This window comes from Acinonyx jubatus, chromosome B4, assembly GCF_027475565.1.
Source record: "Acinonyx jubatus isolate Ajub_Pintada_27869175 chromosome B4, VMU_Ajub_asm_v1.0, whole genome shotgun sequence".
Taxonomy (NCBI): domain Eukaryota; kingdom Metazoa; phylum Chordata; class Mammalia; order Carnivora; family Felidae; genus Acinonyx; species Acinonyx jubatus.
The window spans coordinates 93,469,868-93,485,259 of record NC_069387.1 but is presented as its reverse complement, the minus strand read 5'-3'; the positions used below and the strand labels follow the sequence as shown (position 1 = coordinate 93,485,259).

The 15,392-nt window shown below is 38.0% G+C and overlaps 1 protein-coding gene across 3 annotated transcripts in view; it reads left to right on the top strand.

The window, feature by feature from the left end:
- Positions 1-15,392, top strand: part of PTPRR (protein tyrosine phosphatase receptor type R) — a 241,745-nt gene that overhangs the window by 124,316 nt on the left and 102,037 nt on the right. Inside the window, exons 3-5 of one of the 3 annotated variants that reach the window (XM_027071251.2) lie at positions 1,119-1,232; positions 4,302-4,457; positions 11,223-11,333. In XM_027071251.2, the coding sequence (XP_026927052.1) occupies positions 1,119-1,232; positions 4,302-4,457; positions 11,223-11,333 (381 nt within the window). The other 2 variants (XM_053226493.1, XM_053226494.1) reach the window with 2 other exon arrangements.

The following is a 15,392-nucleotide window of genomic DNA, read 5'->3' as shown; positions in this document are numbered from 1 at the left end:
CTGTCAGTGCAGAGCCTGCTTTGGATCCTCTGTCTCCTTCTCTCTCTGCTCCTCCCCTGCTCGTGCTCTCTCTCCCCATCTCTCAAAACTAAATAAACATTAAAAAAAAAAACAATAAATTCTTGAAAACGTTCCATTGTCCTTTTACAACAAGCTGTGAAAAGGTCCTGTAAGAATGTTTATACTATAGTAGATTATGCGTGTAAGCCAATCTCTTTATCACAGAAGTGCACAAATAGAGGTGGTGTGCTCCACTTTATAGAATAGATGATATTGCAACCATCTAACAGCTATTTTATAACCTGCTATGGTCAAGTTAATGAAATAAGGATTATAAAATATAAGAAATGCATAAAGAGTTGGTTTCCCCATCTTGCAAAATACCTACCTCAAATGGTTATGATGCATTTTTGAAAATACTTTGTTAACTAGTTCACAATTTTACTTTAAAGGTAGTAATACCACCCATGGCTTAAACAAAGGCTATACTATGAATTTTGTAACTTGATTTGTATTTTAGGAATTTTTAAATATTTAGTTGTGCTTTTTCCCCCAAATAACCTGAAAATTAAGAGTGTTTGCCCAAACAAATGAAAAACAACTGTTTACCTTAGACCAAATTATGAGTACCATTGGCTTCTCTACCGGAGTTTGAAAATGCATTATTGCACCTTGTTCTTTTGCCTTGCACTGGCAGTGGATCACTACATAAAGAAACTGCCAAGTCTAGCATCACAGAACCTACACAGCATGTGACTGTGTGTGAACACAAATTAAAGATGTCCTAAGGCTTGGATTGCTGAAATGTACTTGGCCGTATACTCCAATCTGTCATCTGGCCTTAAGCTAAAGACCAACACACATTTCAGGGAAATTCCTTATGAATTGATTATTCCCTAGCTTTATTTATTATACCTAGACAAATTGCATCATATTTTTAACTAACATCATTTAAAATTTCACATAAAATGTCCCTAATCTCCATTAAAAATGCAATAAAGCACCATGAGTATGAATTTCTCAGTCACAGAAATTGTCATGGTCAGCCATCAGCGGGCACTGAATGTGGAACCAAAAATTTACTATAATTTTGATTTCTTTTTTCCTCTATTTTTCAGACGCTGCAAATGGATGTAAACAGGCTGAACATAACCTTGCTTCGGATATTCCGCCAAGGAGTGGCTGCAGCTTTAGGACTCTTACCCCAGCAAGTGCACATCAATCGCCTCATTGTAAGATGCCTACGTTTTGCATTCCCAGTACAAACTTTGATCTTTATTGAAGGCTTTAGTAATAAAGAGCCCCCGTGCTACAGTTCTATGGCCCAGGAGCCAAATCTGGCATACCACCTCTTTTTGCAAGGAAAGTTTTATGGGAGCAAGCCTCACCCATTTGTTTACATATTGTCTATGGCTGCTTTCGTGCTACAATGACAGAGCTGAGTAGTTGGCTAAATTGAAAGCTAGAATATTTGGCTAGTTGGCCCTTTCCAGAAAAGTTTGTCAACTCTCTGATAGTTCAGGGCTAGCTACTATCCCGATAGATATGAACAGAGGGGCAGAAAATACTTGTCTCACCAACCTAACACTACTCCCAAAATATTCTCCTTAAGAGTGAGAGCTTCTACATCAGTTAAGACACCATCTCCAGACAGTATCTATTTAAACCCTTCAAGTGTATCAGGATGAAGGGTACCAAATGCACAAGGCAGAAGATTTCGAATAAAGAATAAAGAATAAAGAAGACCCAACCCTTCAGGACAGCAGCACAAATGGAATGCATGAATAGATAAGGCTGGAAGTCATGCGAAAACTTAGATGGGGATCTGATCTGGGGTGGGGATGAGGTAAAACCGAAGGATCTTTTGTAGAGGGCCCACTTTAGACCTATCTATCAGTCACCCACATCCTTTCTTTCCCCCTTTCCTCAGTGTTTGGGAACCTTGATGTCATCCAACTACACGTTCCCATCTGCATGTGAAGGTGGGTGTGAGCAAAGGCAAAGAAAGGCAAATTCAAATCATAAGATTTTCTCTTTGTAAAAATCTAATTACCTAAGGTTCCTGTGAAAAGGGGCTTTGGGATCATCTAATATCTCACTGCACATACCCCTCCTGTAAATTCTTACGCTCTTGCTTAGGCTTATCTGTCTATTGCGTCAATATCTGTATTTTCAGCTACAGAGAAGAATTTGCTTTTTATTTTGCTTTAGAGTTTTTGTTTCTTTGAATTTTTTCTGTGTGTGGAGGATGAGTTGTTTCAGACCCCATGATAACTTTCATTCCGTGTCAACTATTTCTTGAGAATAAATAAACTTAAAAAAAAAAAACCCAACTGTAGTTTTTAACACTGTACCATTGAAGAGGAAATACAACACTCCCCAATATCCTGAAAGAATTAAAATTGTTTTTTATATCCAGGGTATAGCCGGCTCAAGTGAGAAGACAGGGATTACAGATGTCTTAGATCTAGACCTAAATCTTTTAGGTATGCTTAGATATCTTGGATATACTTTTGTGTGTATAGATTTAATGAGCATAATAGCTCTTTGCAGGGATGAAAAATAGTTTTGGAACACACAGGGAGGTATATGCTTATCCTCAGAGAATGCTAGTGGCATTTATATACATACATATGTATATATATATATAGTTTGTTTTTAAGAGAGTGCGAGTGGGGGAAAGGGGCAGAGAGAGAAAGAGAATCTTAAGCAGTCTCCATGCTCGGTGTGGAGCCCAACACGGGGCTTGATCACACGACCCTAGGATCACGAGCTAAGTCGAAATCAAGACTCAGATGCCTCAACCGAGGCGCCCCTATATATGTCTGTTTCTAAGAGCAGTTATTATAACAGATGGAGCTATGATGATGCAAGAGGCAGTAGAGCACGATGCTTTGGAGGCAGGCAGACAGAACCATACTGCATTTCAGCCTGACCATGTCCTACCGTGTGACCTTAGGCAAGCCACTTAACGTTTCTTCATTTGCAAAATGGAAACTATGATACCTATGTCCTGGAGGTGTTTTCAGCATTAAATGGATAACAGATTTAAGGTACCTAGGAGTGTATCAGGCACAAAACAAGTCATCTATTCCTACCATTGTGGTTATTAGGTCAGAAACTGTTTAAATTATTATAAACATGTTTCACGTCAGCATTATGCTATATTTAGTCTTTGTCTGATATCTCCCGCAAACACAGAAACGTTTTTTCTGGGTTTCCAGGAGGACACTGACCCTGCATCTTAGTGTATGTGTTGCCGAAGTGAGCATGATACTGCATTTTATACCTGGCTGAACTTCTGATAAATTGCACTGAAAGATCGTTGTCTAGCATGAGCAACTCCATGCATCAACAAGAAAAGACTAACAACAATTCCCTCCATAAGTGCAGTGTTATTTCATTATGTCATTTTTGTGTGGTGTTTGTTTTGTGTGTGCATGTGGCGTATCAGCCATTTATGGTAAGAAATACCGTGTTTCCATTTCAGCTAAGGAGGTAATACTAATAGGAAAGTACCATGATATTACTGCCCAGCATATGCATTTCTACCAAGGGTAGATTTTAAAAGTATAATATACTTGAGGTGAAAGACAGGATCAGGGAAGCAACTTCAAAGTTCATCTAGCATCACCTTCCTTAGTTCAGCCTTTACGTTAATACAAGTTATAAGAAAAATATATGGAGTGGTGGTATCTAATAATTGTACCATTATAACAGGTTTTATTTAATTCATTTGGTTTAAAAGGTTTTTTTTAAGTTTATTTATTTATTTTGAGAGAGAGAGCAACTAGGGGAGGGGCAGAGAGGGAGGGGAAAGAGAGAATCCCAAGCAGTCTACACACTGTCAGCACAGAGCCTGATGCAAAGCTTGAACTCACGAACCGTGAGATCATGAACAGAGCTGAAATCAAGAGTGGGACGCTTAACTGACTCAGCCACCCCGGCGTCCCTAATTTATTTGATTTTAAAATGCCTCTTTAAACACAAAATACTTCGGGAACGTCTACACGATATGTTTCAAAAATCACAATATGGAATGGAAATTAAACCAGAGTCCAATGAAATATAAAGATACAAATCTTGAAGTGTCAACTAATTGAAAGAAGGCCATTGGAAAATCTCAGGCTTTGGGCTGTTAATACTGAGTGTACCAGATAACTAATAAATGTGATTGCCAAGATGCCTTTGGACATTCTAGGGTTCTGATTTTCTTTAATGTTTCTAGGGGGAAGGTGAAAATATTTCCCAAAGCTGTTTAAAAAGCCTATTAATGTACACAAATAATTTGCTTTTACTAGGGAAAGAAGAACAGTGTTGAACTATTTGTGTCTCCTATAAACCGAAAAGCAGGAATTTCGGATGCTCTCCCATCTGAGGAAGTGCTGCGTTCACTTAATATAAATGTCTTACATCAAAGTTTATCTCAATTTGGAATTATAGAAGTCTCCCCTGAGGTATGTTGTTCATGGAATATTTCATTTAAAAATGTGCACAGCTGGCATGACATGGTAACTCGATTCCGGGAGGTGTTGAAATGAAAGCTGTTTATTGTGTGTTATTTGATAATAAAAATCTCCCTAAGGGTCAGAATTCTCTGATCTTCGTACTTAATATGTTTGTTCCTTACGGAATTTATTTTCACATCAAAATTCCACTCCGAGGCACTTTCTTCTCCAAATCTTTATGGTCTTGTAGCTTCTATTGACTTATCCAGTAAATTGTGTTGAAGAAAAGCCATTTGGATATATTTGTTGGTTGATTACTTGAAACTGAAGTGTCCAAAATTACACCCTTCTATTCTCTTCTTCAACAGGCGTACTCCTCACTGCCTTCATTGTCACAGTGGTTGCCAGATACTTACCTTTGTCCACAATCTAGGAGTTCATTTGAGATGTGGTTTTTATTTTATTTTATTTTGTCTTGTTTTCTGAGGAACATAATTTTAAGAACTATGAATGTATTCTTCATAGTGTTTTCTAAATCTGCACTTTTTAAATTGCCCCCACCATCTCCGCCATCCTTGCCCCTGAATAAATTCAGTCCCTTTTTACCTTCTGCTATGTCCCATTCTAACAAACTTGCTGGAATGATCATCATCCTGAATGCATTTAATTAAATTCACAGAATCATAGACTCAGACTCTGAGGGAGCATATGTGAACATTTTACAGATATAGAAACTAAGGCTCATAGAAATCAAGTGACTTCACCAAAGTGACAAAGCAAATGAGGTATAAAACAGCCTTTGACATCTAGACATCTCGACTCCTAGTCTCTTCCCCTATGCAGGGAAGCACAATGCCTCTCACTTCAGCAGATATCACCGGTGTGGTATAAAAAACTTTGGTCCAAGACTGAGCTTGAATCCCAAAGCCAGCACGTAAGATGTGTGTGACCTTGGGCAAGTGATTTAATCTCTATGAGATTAAGTCTGTCTTTGGCATAGTATCAGCCTCTCTGAGCCTCAGTTTCTTCATATCCAAAATGGGTATAGTAAAAAAAAAAAAAAAAAAAAAAAAGGTGGGGGGAGTATAGTTTTATCTTATAGACTTGAAATATGAATTAAATTTTAGAAATATATGTGGAAGTCCTTACACAGAGCAGGGACCAAACAAATATAATTTGAATGCAGGACAGTTTTTTTATTGGCAGAATGAAGATGTATTTCATCATTGAGCCATGACTGTAACAACAACCTCCAGCCAGTCTTGCTGCATCTAGTTTTGCTCTCCTCCTTGCCCTCTCCGTGCTCTGCACAACCCCAACACACACACAAGGGATTTTCCCTCTTGTCACACAGAGTAATCTTTTTCAGAGCAGATCTGGCCGTGCTCTCCTAATGTCATGATTCTTGATTCTTCTTTGCCTTCCTAAATGCTATAGAATCACATCTAGATTTCTTAATATGATATATGGTCCTTTGTGCACTGGGCTGTCTGATTGTTGGACAGCACCCTCCTAGTTTATGCTTCAGCACCTCTACACTCAGTGAGTACCAGGACACCCCCATACTCTCTTCCCTCCATGCTTGTGCATATGTTGATCCACCTGTACACCTTTCGTGGTTCAAGATCAGTCTACTATATAACAAAGCCTTCCCTTGTGCTTCCACAGATGTGGGCTCTTGCTTTGTGTTCTCACTGAGCTTAGTGCAAGAAGCCCTTATCCCGTCTTGGTCTTCAAATCTATTTCTACCCTATAGGCTCCTTGAGAACATATGCCATTTCACTTTATCTGTTGTCTCCACCCCTTCATTCAGACGCTGGCATATAATGGGCACACAAATAGACAAGCAGTGTGCTAGGTAGTGTCCAAAGTTGGACAAATAAATGAATAAACAAACAAATAAATAAATAAAATACGATTTTGGCTTTCAATGAGTTTGTATTCTAGTATAGGGCAAATAAGATATAAGCAGATAAGGAGAATACATGGTAATGTTACCACACTGGGCCATAGGAGCTTTGAGGAAGAAAGCCCCTCATTTCCTGCTTCAGAGAGGCCAGGGGAAAAGGTCAATATGAGCTTAAACACCCAAACTCCTCCTCAACCCTGATTGCATGTGACTCTGAAGGGCTTCCATTTTGTATCCAACGAAACACCATTTCCATATCTAGGCCCTTGACAGATGGCCTTGCACACTATCTTGCTCAGGACAGTGCTGTAAAATTTAAAAAGACCATTGGGTTTATTTATTTGCTCCCATAATCTTTCAGTGAATATTATAAGCACTCTTCCCTGTTGCTTTATTCTGAGTTTAAATGCCACTCTAAATGCTTTAGGAGTACAGCAGCTTAGTGAGTCATCCAGATTTGCAAACCAAGAGAAGCTCACCAAACAAAAAAACCAGTAAAAATTAAGTATTTGTCCTCCAACACACCTCAGCCCAGTGATAATGAGGGGCTTGGCACAGAACTATTAGCCTACCATAGACCACAGGTCTGTAGTGTAGTTGAATAATGGAAGTATACTTGATGGGCAAAATGTGATACTTTTTATGAAAGTGTAGAAATTTAGAAATCTAGGAAATCTAGAATCTAGAGAATATTACCTGACAGGAGACTGGGAAGTATTTTAATTGGATATGAGGCATTTCAGTAAGGAGAGAAGGATGGATTGTTTGCGGCTTTTTGTTCAGGCACTTCTAGAATGGACCCAGCATTACCCTCTGACCTGAAGTCCTAATGCAGAAAAAAGAGAAAGCCATCTATGGTCCCGGGCAACCTCAGCAACATAGGGTCCAAAGGGGCACTGCAAAAGCATTTGTTGATATTTGTTTAAGCTGGTGATGGTATTCTGTTTCCCCATTTCTTTATTCATCTTTGTCATTAACGCTGATAACAACTTATGCCTCAACCCATTCTTTCACATTTTTATTCCAAATTATCACTGTGTTGTGCTAACATGTTTATTAACAGAAAAAAAAAAGAATATTGGTATTTTGGTTTCTCATCCTTTATCTGGATTAGAGAACACTGTGAATGCAGTCTCAAAGCATCTATTTCTAAGTTAATATGCATTACTTTCAGGGAAGGACATGTTTTCCATCGTTGCCCTTTCTTTATCTGTTTGATTTAATTGGAAATGACTCTTGGGAAACAAAAATACCAAATACAGAATTACTTTTGTTTATTCATCTGTTTTCACTTAAATCTAAGTTTTGGGGTAGAAAAAGATATTATTTCTTTTATATATTTTTATGAGCTGGAACATTGTAAGTGCTCCCATATTTTTTTATTATAAGATGCTCATAAAGATAAAATTAGACTTCCTGTTGCCTAGTAAATTAAATCTTAGGGAAATAAAATGAAATTCATTATTTTAGTTTCTATTTTTAAATTTTTTTATAAAATTAATTAAAAATTAATTAATGACTGAATTAAATATGTATTGAAATAGTAAGTTTTACATTGATAATGCAAAAATGATCTAGGATTTGCTGTTGTTGTTTAATGGCGAATTATGCCAGTTTGGCAGGTCTTATGTTTCAAAGGAGGAAGTTACCTTCCTTACTAACAGGCCAAGGTGCTGAATGATACTTTCATGGAATATTCACATACAGAAAAAAATACATACCAAATAAATATATACCATTACCCATGAGCATGGTGATTATTCCTTGAAACTAGAACATTAGTCAACAATCTAAAGAATTATAGTCCTGACCATACAAAGCAGAGGAAGAATATAATTAAAGATAACATGTGTTGGGTAATTCAGAACGAATTGTTCACTTTATGCATAATACAGTGGACATTTAGCATTTATCTAACAAAATTATATTGTTGTAGGATACACCTTGTTTATCTACCTAACTCAATTAACCAGATAATTAAAATATTTCCACTTCATTCTTATTCTGTGTGCTTCATCTCTTCTAAAAAGATATATCTCCTAAAGCCTCTGAATCATGTCTTCTAGCATTTGGGATGTCTCCCATCACTTGGGATCAGAATTGTTTAAAAAAAAACAATTAAGACAACTATCGTGCATCAAATTATTAAACAATGCAGAGAAGCCATATTGTGGGTACAGGAAACAGCCCAAATTTTAAGTAATAAACAAAATTCATCAGCTTCTTTCACTGCAACAGAGTTAAAGGGCAAAGCATGTAGGTAGATGTAGCTATGATATAAGACGTAAAGATAATACAGTGGCATTGGGTTTGACCTGACTGTGGAGCCTCTGAATTATTGAACCCTCAGCCCTTTGACAAACTGTAAAGGCATCACATTAACCTTATGCAAAGGTTAGATTGGAGATTCCTGTGAATTATACTCTTTTGACTTGTGGGATCTCAACTACAAACTTTTCCATTTATTACCCTATCCTTATCAATTTTTTAGATCTCTGTACAAATATAGTAGTGCTCAGCAGTAATAGCATGACTCAGAAGGAAATCTATTTACCAAGAAAGCACAGTGACTAAGTTCTAGGAGTTCAAAACAAGTGCCTTTCTAACTAGGAGTGGGGGAGTGGGGGTAGGAGGTTAATTCTTCCATCATCACCACTTTGGTTAAAAGAGAAAACAAAACAGATTTGTCTTAAGCAGAAAGGAACATGTTGATATTCCAGAGGTGTTGAACTATAGCAGAAAAAGAAAGAAAGAAAGAAAGAAAGAAAGAAAGAAAGAAAGAGAAAGAGAAAGAAAGGAACCAAATCAGGTTAGGAACACAAAATCTCTTTCCACCCACCTAACCACTGCTTTTTATCCAAATTTTACATGAACTAAAGCTAAGATCCTCATAGTTAAATTTGACAAGTTTAGGCTGTCTACTTGAAGGCTTAACTAGTTTGCTTTTATAGCAAGCAATAGTTGTTATTTAGTTGCCTGTAAAAAACTCATTACCATATTTATACCTGGTTTCTACAAGAGTTGGTTTTTTTTCTGATAGTTTCCAGCTATGTTTATAGAGGTATTGTATTAAATATGATCTGGCTGAGGTCAAAGAGTAAAAGACAAGTCACCACTTGAATGCAAGATTTCCTTTCCAGTAGGATACTTGGTTTCTAATCATTTCATCAAGCAAGTATTTTCAGATTCTCCCTCAACTGACCACTTACATATTTTTCAAATATATACAAGTCATTTCTTATATCTATGAATTTGTGTCTTAGAAAGTAGGCGAGATGTTACAGTGAGCATATCAGTGTTTTATAAGCAAAGGCAATGGAAATTCAACTATGCAAGCAATAGGAGTCTGCCTCAAATCATTTTTATGATCACAATTGAACTCCAAGATCCTTTCTGCTCTGTTTTGTTCAAGTCCCCAGCAACTTGAGTTCCAGGATAAAAGTTTTTATAAACTATTTTTTAAGGCAACTATTTCTTTTTGTCTAATTTACAAACATTGAATGTGTTGTATTTTTTAAAAAGTCTTGAAAAATAATTTAACGATGATTTCAAAGTTCAGACACCTACAAGGACAGGGGTGTTCTTTTTCTTCAAGAATTTTATTTTTGACACAACTATGTATTTCTCATGATTCTGTGGGTTGACTAGGATCAAGTAGGTGGTTTTTCTCTTCCACATAGTAGGAGCTGAAGTCACCCCAGTGGTTACATTAAGCTGGGCACTCATCGCCACTGGGGTGCCCAAGATGAACTCTCATTCTCCATGGCCACTATCCATGTGGCTTTTTCATCATCAATATCTTGTTGTTCAGGGCTTTCTTAATTGTTGGAGGCAATATCCAAAGACAGACAAGGACTCTCACCGAGGGAAATAAAAGGCATACTTCAACAAAATGGAAGTTTAGGTGAGCGGAAACATTTGACTTGATTTAGCATTTATGTTTTTCCCAACTGTAGGCCATTCAGTTTCAAGCTAAAGTTTCCTTAACTATGAATCTTTAAATTTCACTGAATTATAAAATTTAATTGCCTTCTAAGTTGTGATATTAATAGATGTGGGTTTTTTTTTTAAAGAAGGAGTGGGTGAAATAAAACTAAGACACTCATTCACATTTTATTCAGCTTCTTCTCCACCCTTTCACCCACTAAGCAGAGAGCAAAAAAATTTTAAAGGCGCAAGTAAAACTATTTATCTTACTTTTATTTCCAAATAATTCTGCACTTTTTGATGCTCCCTGTTGCTTTAAGTAAAATATAATATCCTAACAATTTGTAGGTGGAGGTGAACTTCAATCAGGTGGAGGTGAACTGCAAAAGTAGACTGCATTCAAAGGAAAAAAAAAAAGATTTGACGAAAGAGAAAAAAAGGAAGGAAATGATCCTGACACTGTTACTCTGTTTATAAAAGCATCAAGAGATTTTGTTTGCACCTGTTTCACTTTTGTTTAAAGTCAAGAGCTGCATTACAGCACGTAAACCAGGGTGTTGGTGTTGTGGGAGGGGACTTAAAACAGTAAGGAAAGCTTCAGAAACAGTTTCCTCAGCACAGAAAAGAACAGAACTCTTTTACTTATGAACCAGGTAATTTCCCAGAGAGACTGTTGGAGGGACATTTACGAAGTCTAGGACCCAATATGCCATGTCCAGCACACTCGCTCCTGCACAGGAGATAAAATCATCTCTTCATGTATAGGGACGGCTGTCCTCGTCTCATATCAGTTTGAGAAGCAGCTCTGGCAGCGGGGGATGTAGGTGTGTTCTACTACACTGAATGGAGTGAAGCTAAAAATATGTTGAGTGTCTGATAAGAACGCCATTCTCCTCAAACTCTCATTTAACGTCAGACTTTCTGTTTTGCTTTTAAAGAAAAATGTTTTACAAGGGCAGCATGAAGCGGACAAAATCTGGAGCAAAGAAGGATTTTATGCTGTTGTCATTTTTCTCAGCATCTTTGTTATTATAGTAACGTGTTTGATGGTAAGTTTGCTTCTTTATATATCTTATCCCTTACTGAGCCACTGCTTAATACTATGGGATACTGTCATTCAAACGAATGTTGAAAAGACTGGGAACAGAAGCAAGGCTTTGATCCTATTAGACTGGGAATATTTCATATCTGATGGCAGAGTGATAGCTAAGGAAAACCTAAGGAATTACAGATTCTGACCTGCAGAATAAGGCTGTAATTGCACTGAGGCTTTTAGTAACTTGATCAACCCTGGGAATGAAGCTTTAGAAAGTGATTTACTGTGGTCACTGGAGCCCTCAAAGTCATTAAAGTCTCATGGGCACACTTTGGGCTTACTTTATTTCTTCTTTTATATCATCTTTATGGAACTCAGGACAAATTTTAAAAAGAAACGTCTTAGGGGCAAGCTTATATCTTTAAGAATCGTTGATTTCCTTATTTATTTTTAAAGATAAATAGCATTAGATATTAATGCTATTAGATAAATAGCTAAAGATAGATAGCATTCTGCGAAATTCTAGGCATTAAAAGGGATGATCATAGGCTCAAAGGCTAGATAATTCACTGTCGACTAACTTTTTAGGTGAATGAATTTAAAAAGTATACAAGTATACACGGCAAATAGTTCTGTAAATTATAAATTATAAATGTGTAGCCTTTAAAAGTATATTTCTAATTAAAAAAAAAGAACCCAGAGTAAACCCACTAAACTAGGCAGCTCTATTTTGTATTGAGGGAGTTAACAGTTACTTTTCAAATACATTGATAAAATTTTCCTATTCTTTCAAAAATTCTGTGATGTACTTTAAAATATTTGATGTTTACAAAGGGGTTTAAACATTTTTTTCCTTGTGCTATGTTCTTTTTAGTTTTGTACATTTTCAAAAATATTCCTTCCTTAGCTCTTAAATGCCCCCCAAAAGACATCACACTACATACTATTCAACCAACAGTATTGCTAAGTGTCTTATTGGTTTTTGTTCATTTATGTTTCCCCTGCTGGGGAGGGGTTTATGTTAGAAAGATTAGGGCTTAGTTGGGAAAGGCAGAGGCTGAGTAAGTCTAAACTTGAAGGATATAAAACATTTAAGGCCTTGAACATGGTGATGATAGGCGTATTTCCTCGAGTCTAAATATAGGAAGCAGTAAGGACACCCTAAAGATTCCTTCATCATGAATTCAGAAGCGTCTGGTCTCCTATGGGCACACATTTAGCAAGATTTCTAAGAATTGTGACACAATAATAAAAAGAATAACTTAAACATTGAGTAAGAAATTTGATTTTTATGTATTAAATGGTGGAGACTCAGAAGGAAAAATTTAATGAGACAAAGTTGGAGATTTTAGGGAAACTATGACTGAGACCTCTGGGCATTTTTTAGTATTTTAGAGGGTGTGTTTTTTGTTGTTGTTGTTGTTGTTGTTGTAATAGTTAATTGCACTATTTTAACATATGCGGCTCTTCCTTAATCTGAGGAATCTTGAGGGCTTTTTTCTCTCTTGTCAGTCACAATTAGAGTGTTTTTCTGCTTCATAGATGAAAAGATGGGAGGAAGAGGAGAATTCAAGGAGGTTGAGAGTGCTAAAAGCAGAGACTGCTGGGGGGGCGTTGGGTGGACGGATAAGATTGGGCAGAGCAAAGGCTAAGGTAAAGGAGGGAAGTGGGAAAGCAGATTCCTGAGCAGCCTCTGAGTCCTGGAGGGCAGAGAGAGGCCCAGCAGATCCTGCTCTTACCATGTAAGACTCGGTCCAGGCTCTGCCTCTCTAACTCAGGAGCACCTGCATATCCAGCATGACTGGATAAATCCTTTCATGACATATTGCTCTCATGAGGCAAAAGAATCTGTGGTGGCCACACTCTCAACCCCTGGGGGCCAGAGACTAGCTCTTCTTTTCCCAGTTTCTGCCAAGCATCAATGTAAAAATCAGAAACCTAGATAAGTCTGCTCCAAAGTTACTAGAAAAAATTGAGAAAGGAATGTTTCCAAAGTATGGGTGATTGCTGTCCACTGGGTTGGTAGTTAGATTCATCCATTCATTCAGTCTACAAATTCCTGCAGGGGATACACTGTGGACCTGTGGTTGGCACTGTGGCCAAAGGAGAGAACAAGATCCCTGTTCTTGTAGGACCTATACTCTAAAGGGGAGGGGGAGGGGAACACAGATAATAATTTAGTACTTTTCTTTTAAACAAATAATGAACATGCTGCATGATTCCAAGTATTTGACCTTCTGGAAAAGGCAAAACTTTAGAGATAATCAAAAGATCAGTGGTTGCCAGAGGTTTCAGGGGAGGAGATGGATAGGTAGAGCACAGCGGATTTTTATGGCAGTGAAACTATTCTGTACAATACTGTGGTGGTGAATACATGGCCTCATGGATTTGTTAAAACCCGTAGAATGGGGGCACCTGGGTGGCTCAGTCGGCTAAGCGTCCGACTTCAGCTCAGGTCACGATCTCGCGGTCCGTGAGTTTGAGCCCCGCGTCGGGCTCTGTGCTGACTGCTCAGAGCCTGGAGCCTGTTTCGGATTCTGTGTCTCCCTCTTTCTCTGACCCTCCCCCGTTCATGCTCTGTCTCTCTCTGTCTCAAAAATAAATAAACGTTAAAAAAAATTAAAAAAAAAAAAACCATAGAATGTACAACAAAAAGAGCGAGCCCTAATCTAGACTACGGATTTCGGTTAATTATGATATCCAGTATTGGCTCATCAATTGTAACACATGTGACCACACTAATACAAAATGTTAATAGGGAATATTGTTTAGGGAAATAGGGGAGAGAGGGTATATGAGAACTCTGTACTCTTTGCTGCTGTGTGTAAACCTAAAACTGATCTTAAAAAATGAAGTCTATTCATTTTTTTAAAAAAATCATATATTGTGCAGTGCTGTGAAGAGATACCTTAATAGTGAGTGAGCGGAACAGAACCCTTGGAGACTTCCAAGATATGTGACAATGTGGGGAGAGGGCCTCCCAGGCAGAGGACAGAGCAGTTGAGGTGGAAATAAGCCAGCCTCTCTGGGCTTAACAAGAAGGGTGGAAGCTGAAAGTTTTAAACAGAGCTTTGATGTGATTTGATGTGTGGATTTACAAGAGCAGGTGCTCTGCTGGTGAAGAGTTGTTGGGAACAGAACACGAGGCAAAGCTAGGAGCAGTAGGACTCTTCTGGAAGCCATTGTGTTAGCCTGGTGACAAAGATGATGATGGCCCAGAGGAGGGATGGTGGTGGAGATGGAGAGAAGTGAATGGTTGGGATTTATTTGTAAATGGAAATGACAGGATTTGCTCCCTTCTCAGGGAGAAGGAAAGAAAGAAATTAAGGTTGACTCCTCATTTATTTGGCTGAGTACCTGGCTGGTGGAGCTCCCATTTCTTGGGCAAGGAACACATTGGAGGTGGGGGTAGTGAGAGAAACAACACTTTTCATGTGTCTTCCAGTTGCCCTTGAATAAATGAAAGAAGTAGAATGATATATTTCAAACACAATCTTAAATTTTCATGAGAAAAGGTCGCTTTGAAAAGTCACAAGGGAGGGGTGCCTAGGTGGCTTAGTTAGTTGAGCATCTGACTCTTGATTTCAGCTCAAGTCATGATATCACTGTTCATGGGATCCAGCGCCATCAGGCTCTGTGCTGATTGCGCAGAACCTGCTTGGGATTCTCTCTCTCCGTCTCTCTCTGCCCCTCTGCTGCTCATGTACACACACACACACACACACACACACACACACACACACACTCTCTCTCTCTCTCTGTCTCTCTGTCTCTCAAAATAAATAAATAAGCTTTTAAAAAAGGGAAAAAACGTAACAGAGGAACCAGCAGTATACATGAAGGAATTAATACTGATAGAAAAATTCTGGAGCACCTGGATGGCTCAGTCAGTAAATCGTCCAACTCTTGATTTGGGCTCAGGTCATGATCTCATTGTTTGTGAGTTCAAATCCCTCATAGGGTTCCATGCTGACAATACAGAGCCTGATTGGGATTCTCTCTCTCCCTCTCTCTCTGCCCCTGCCCCACTCTCTCTCTATCTTTCAGAATAAATAAATTTTAAAATAAAAAA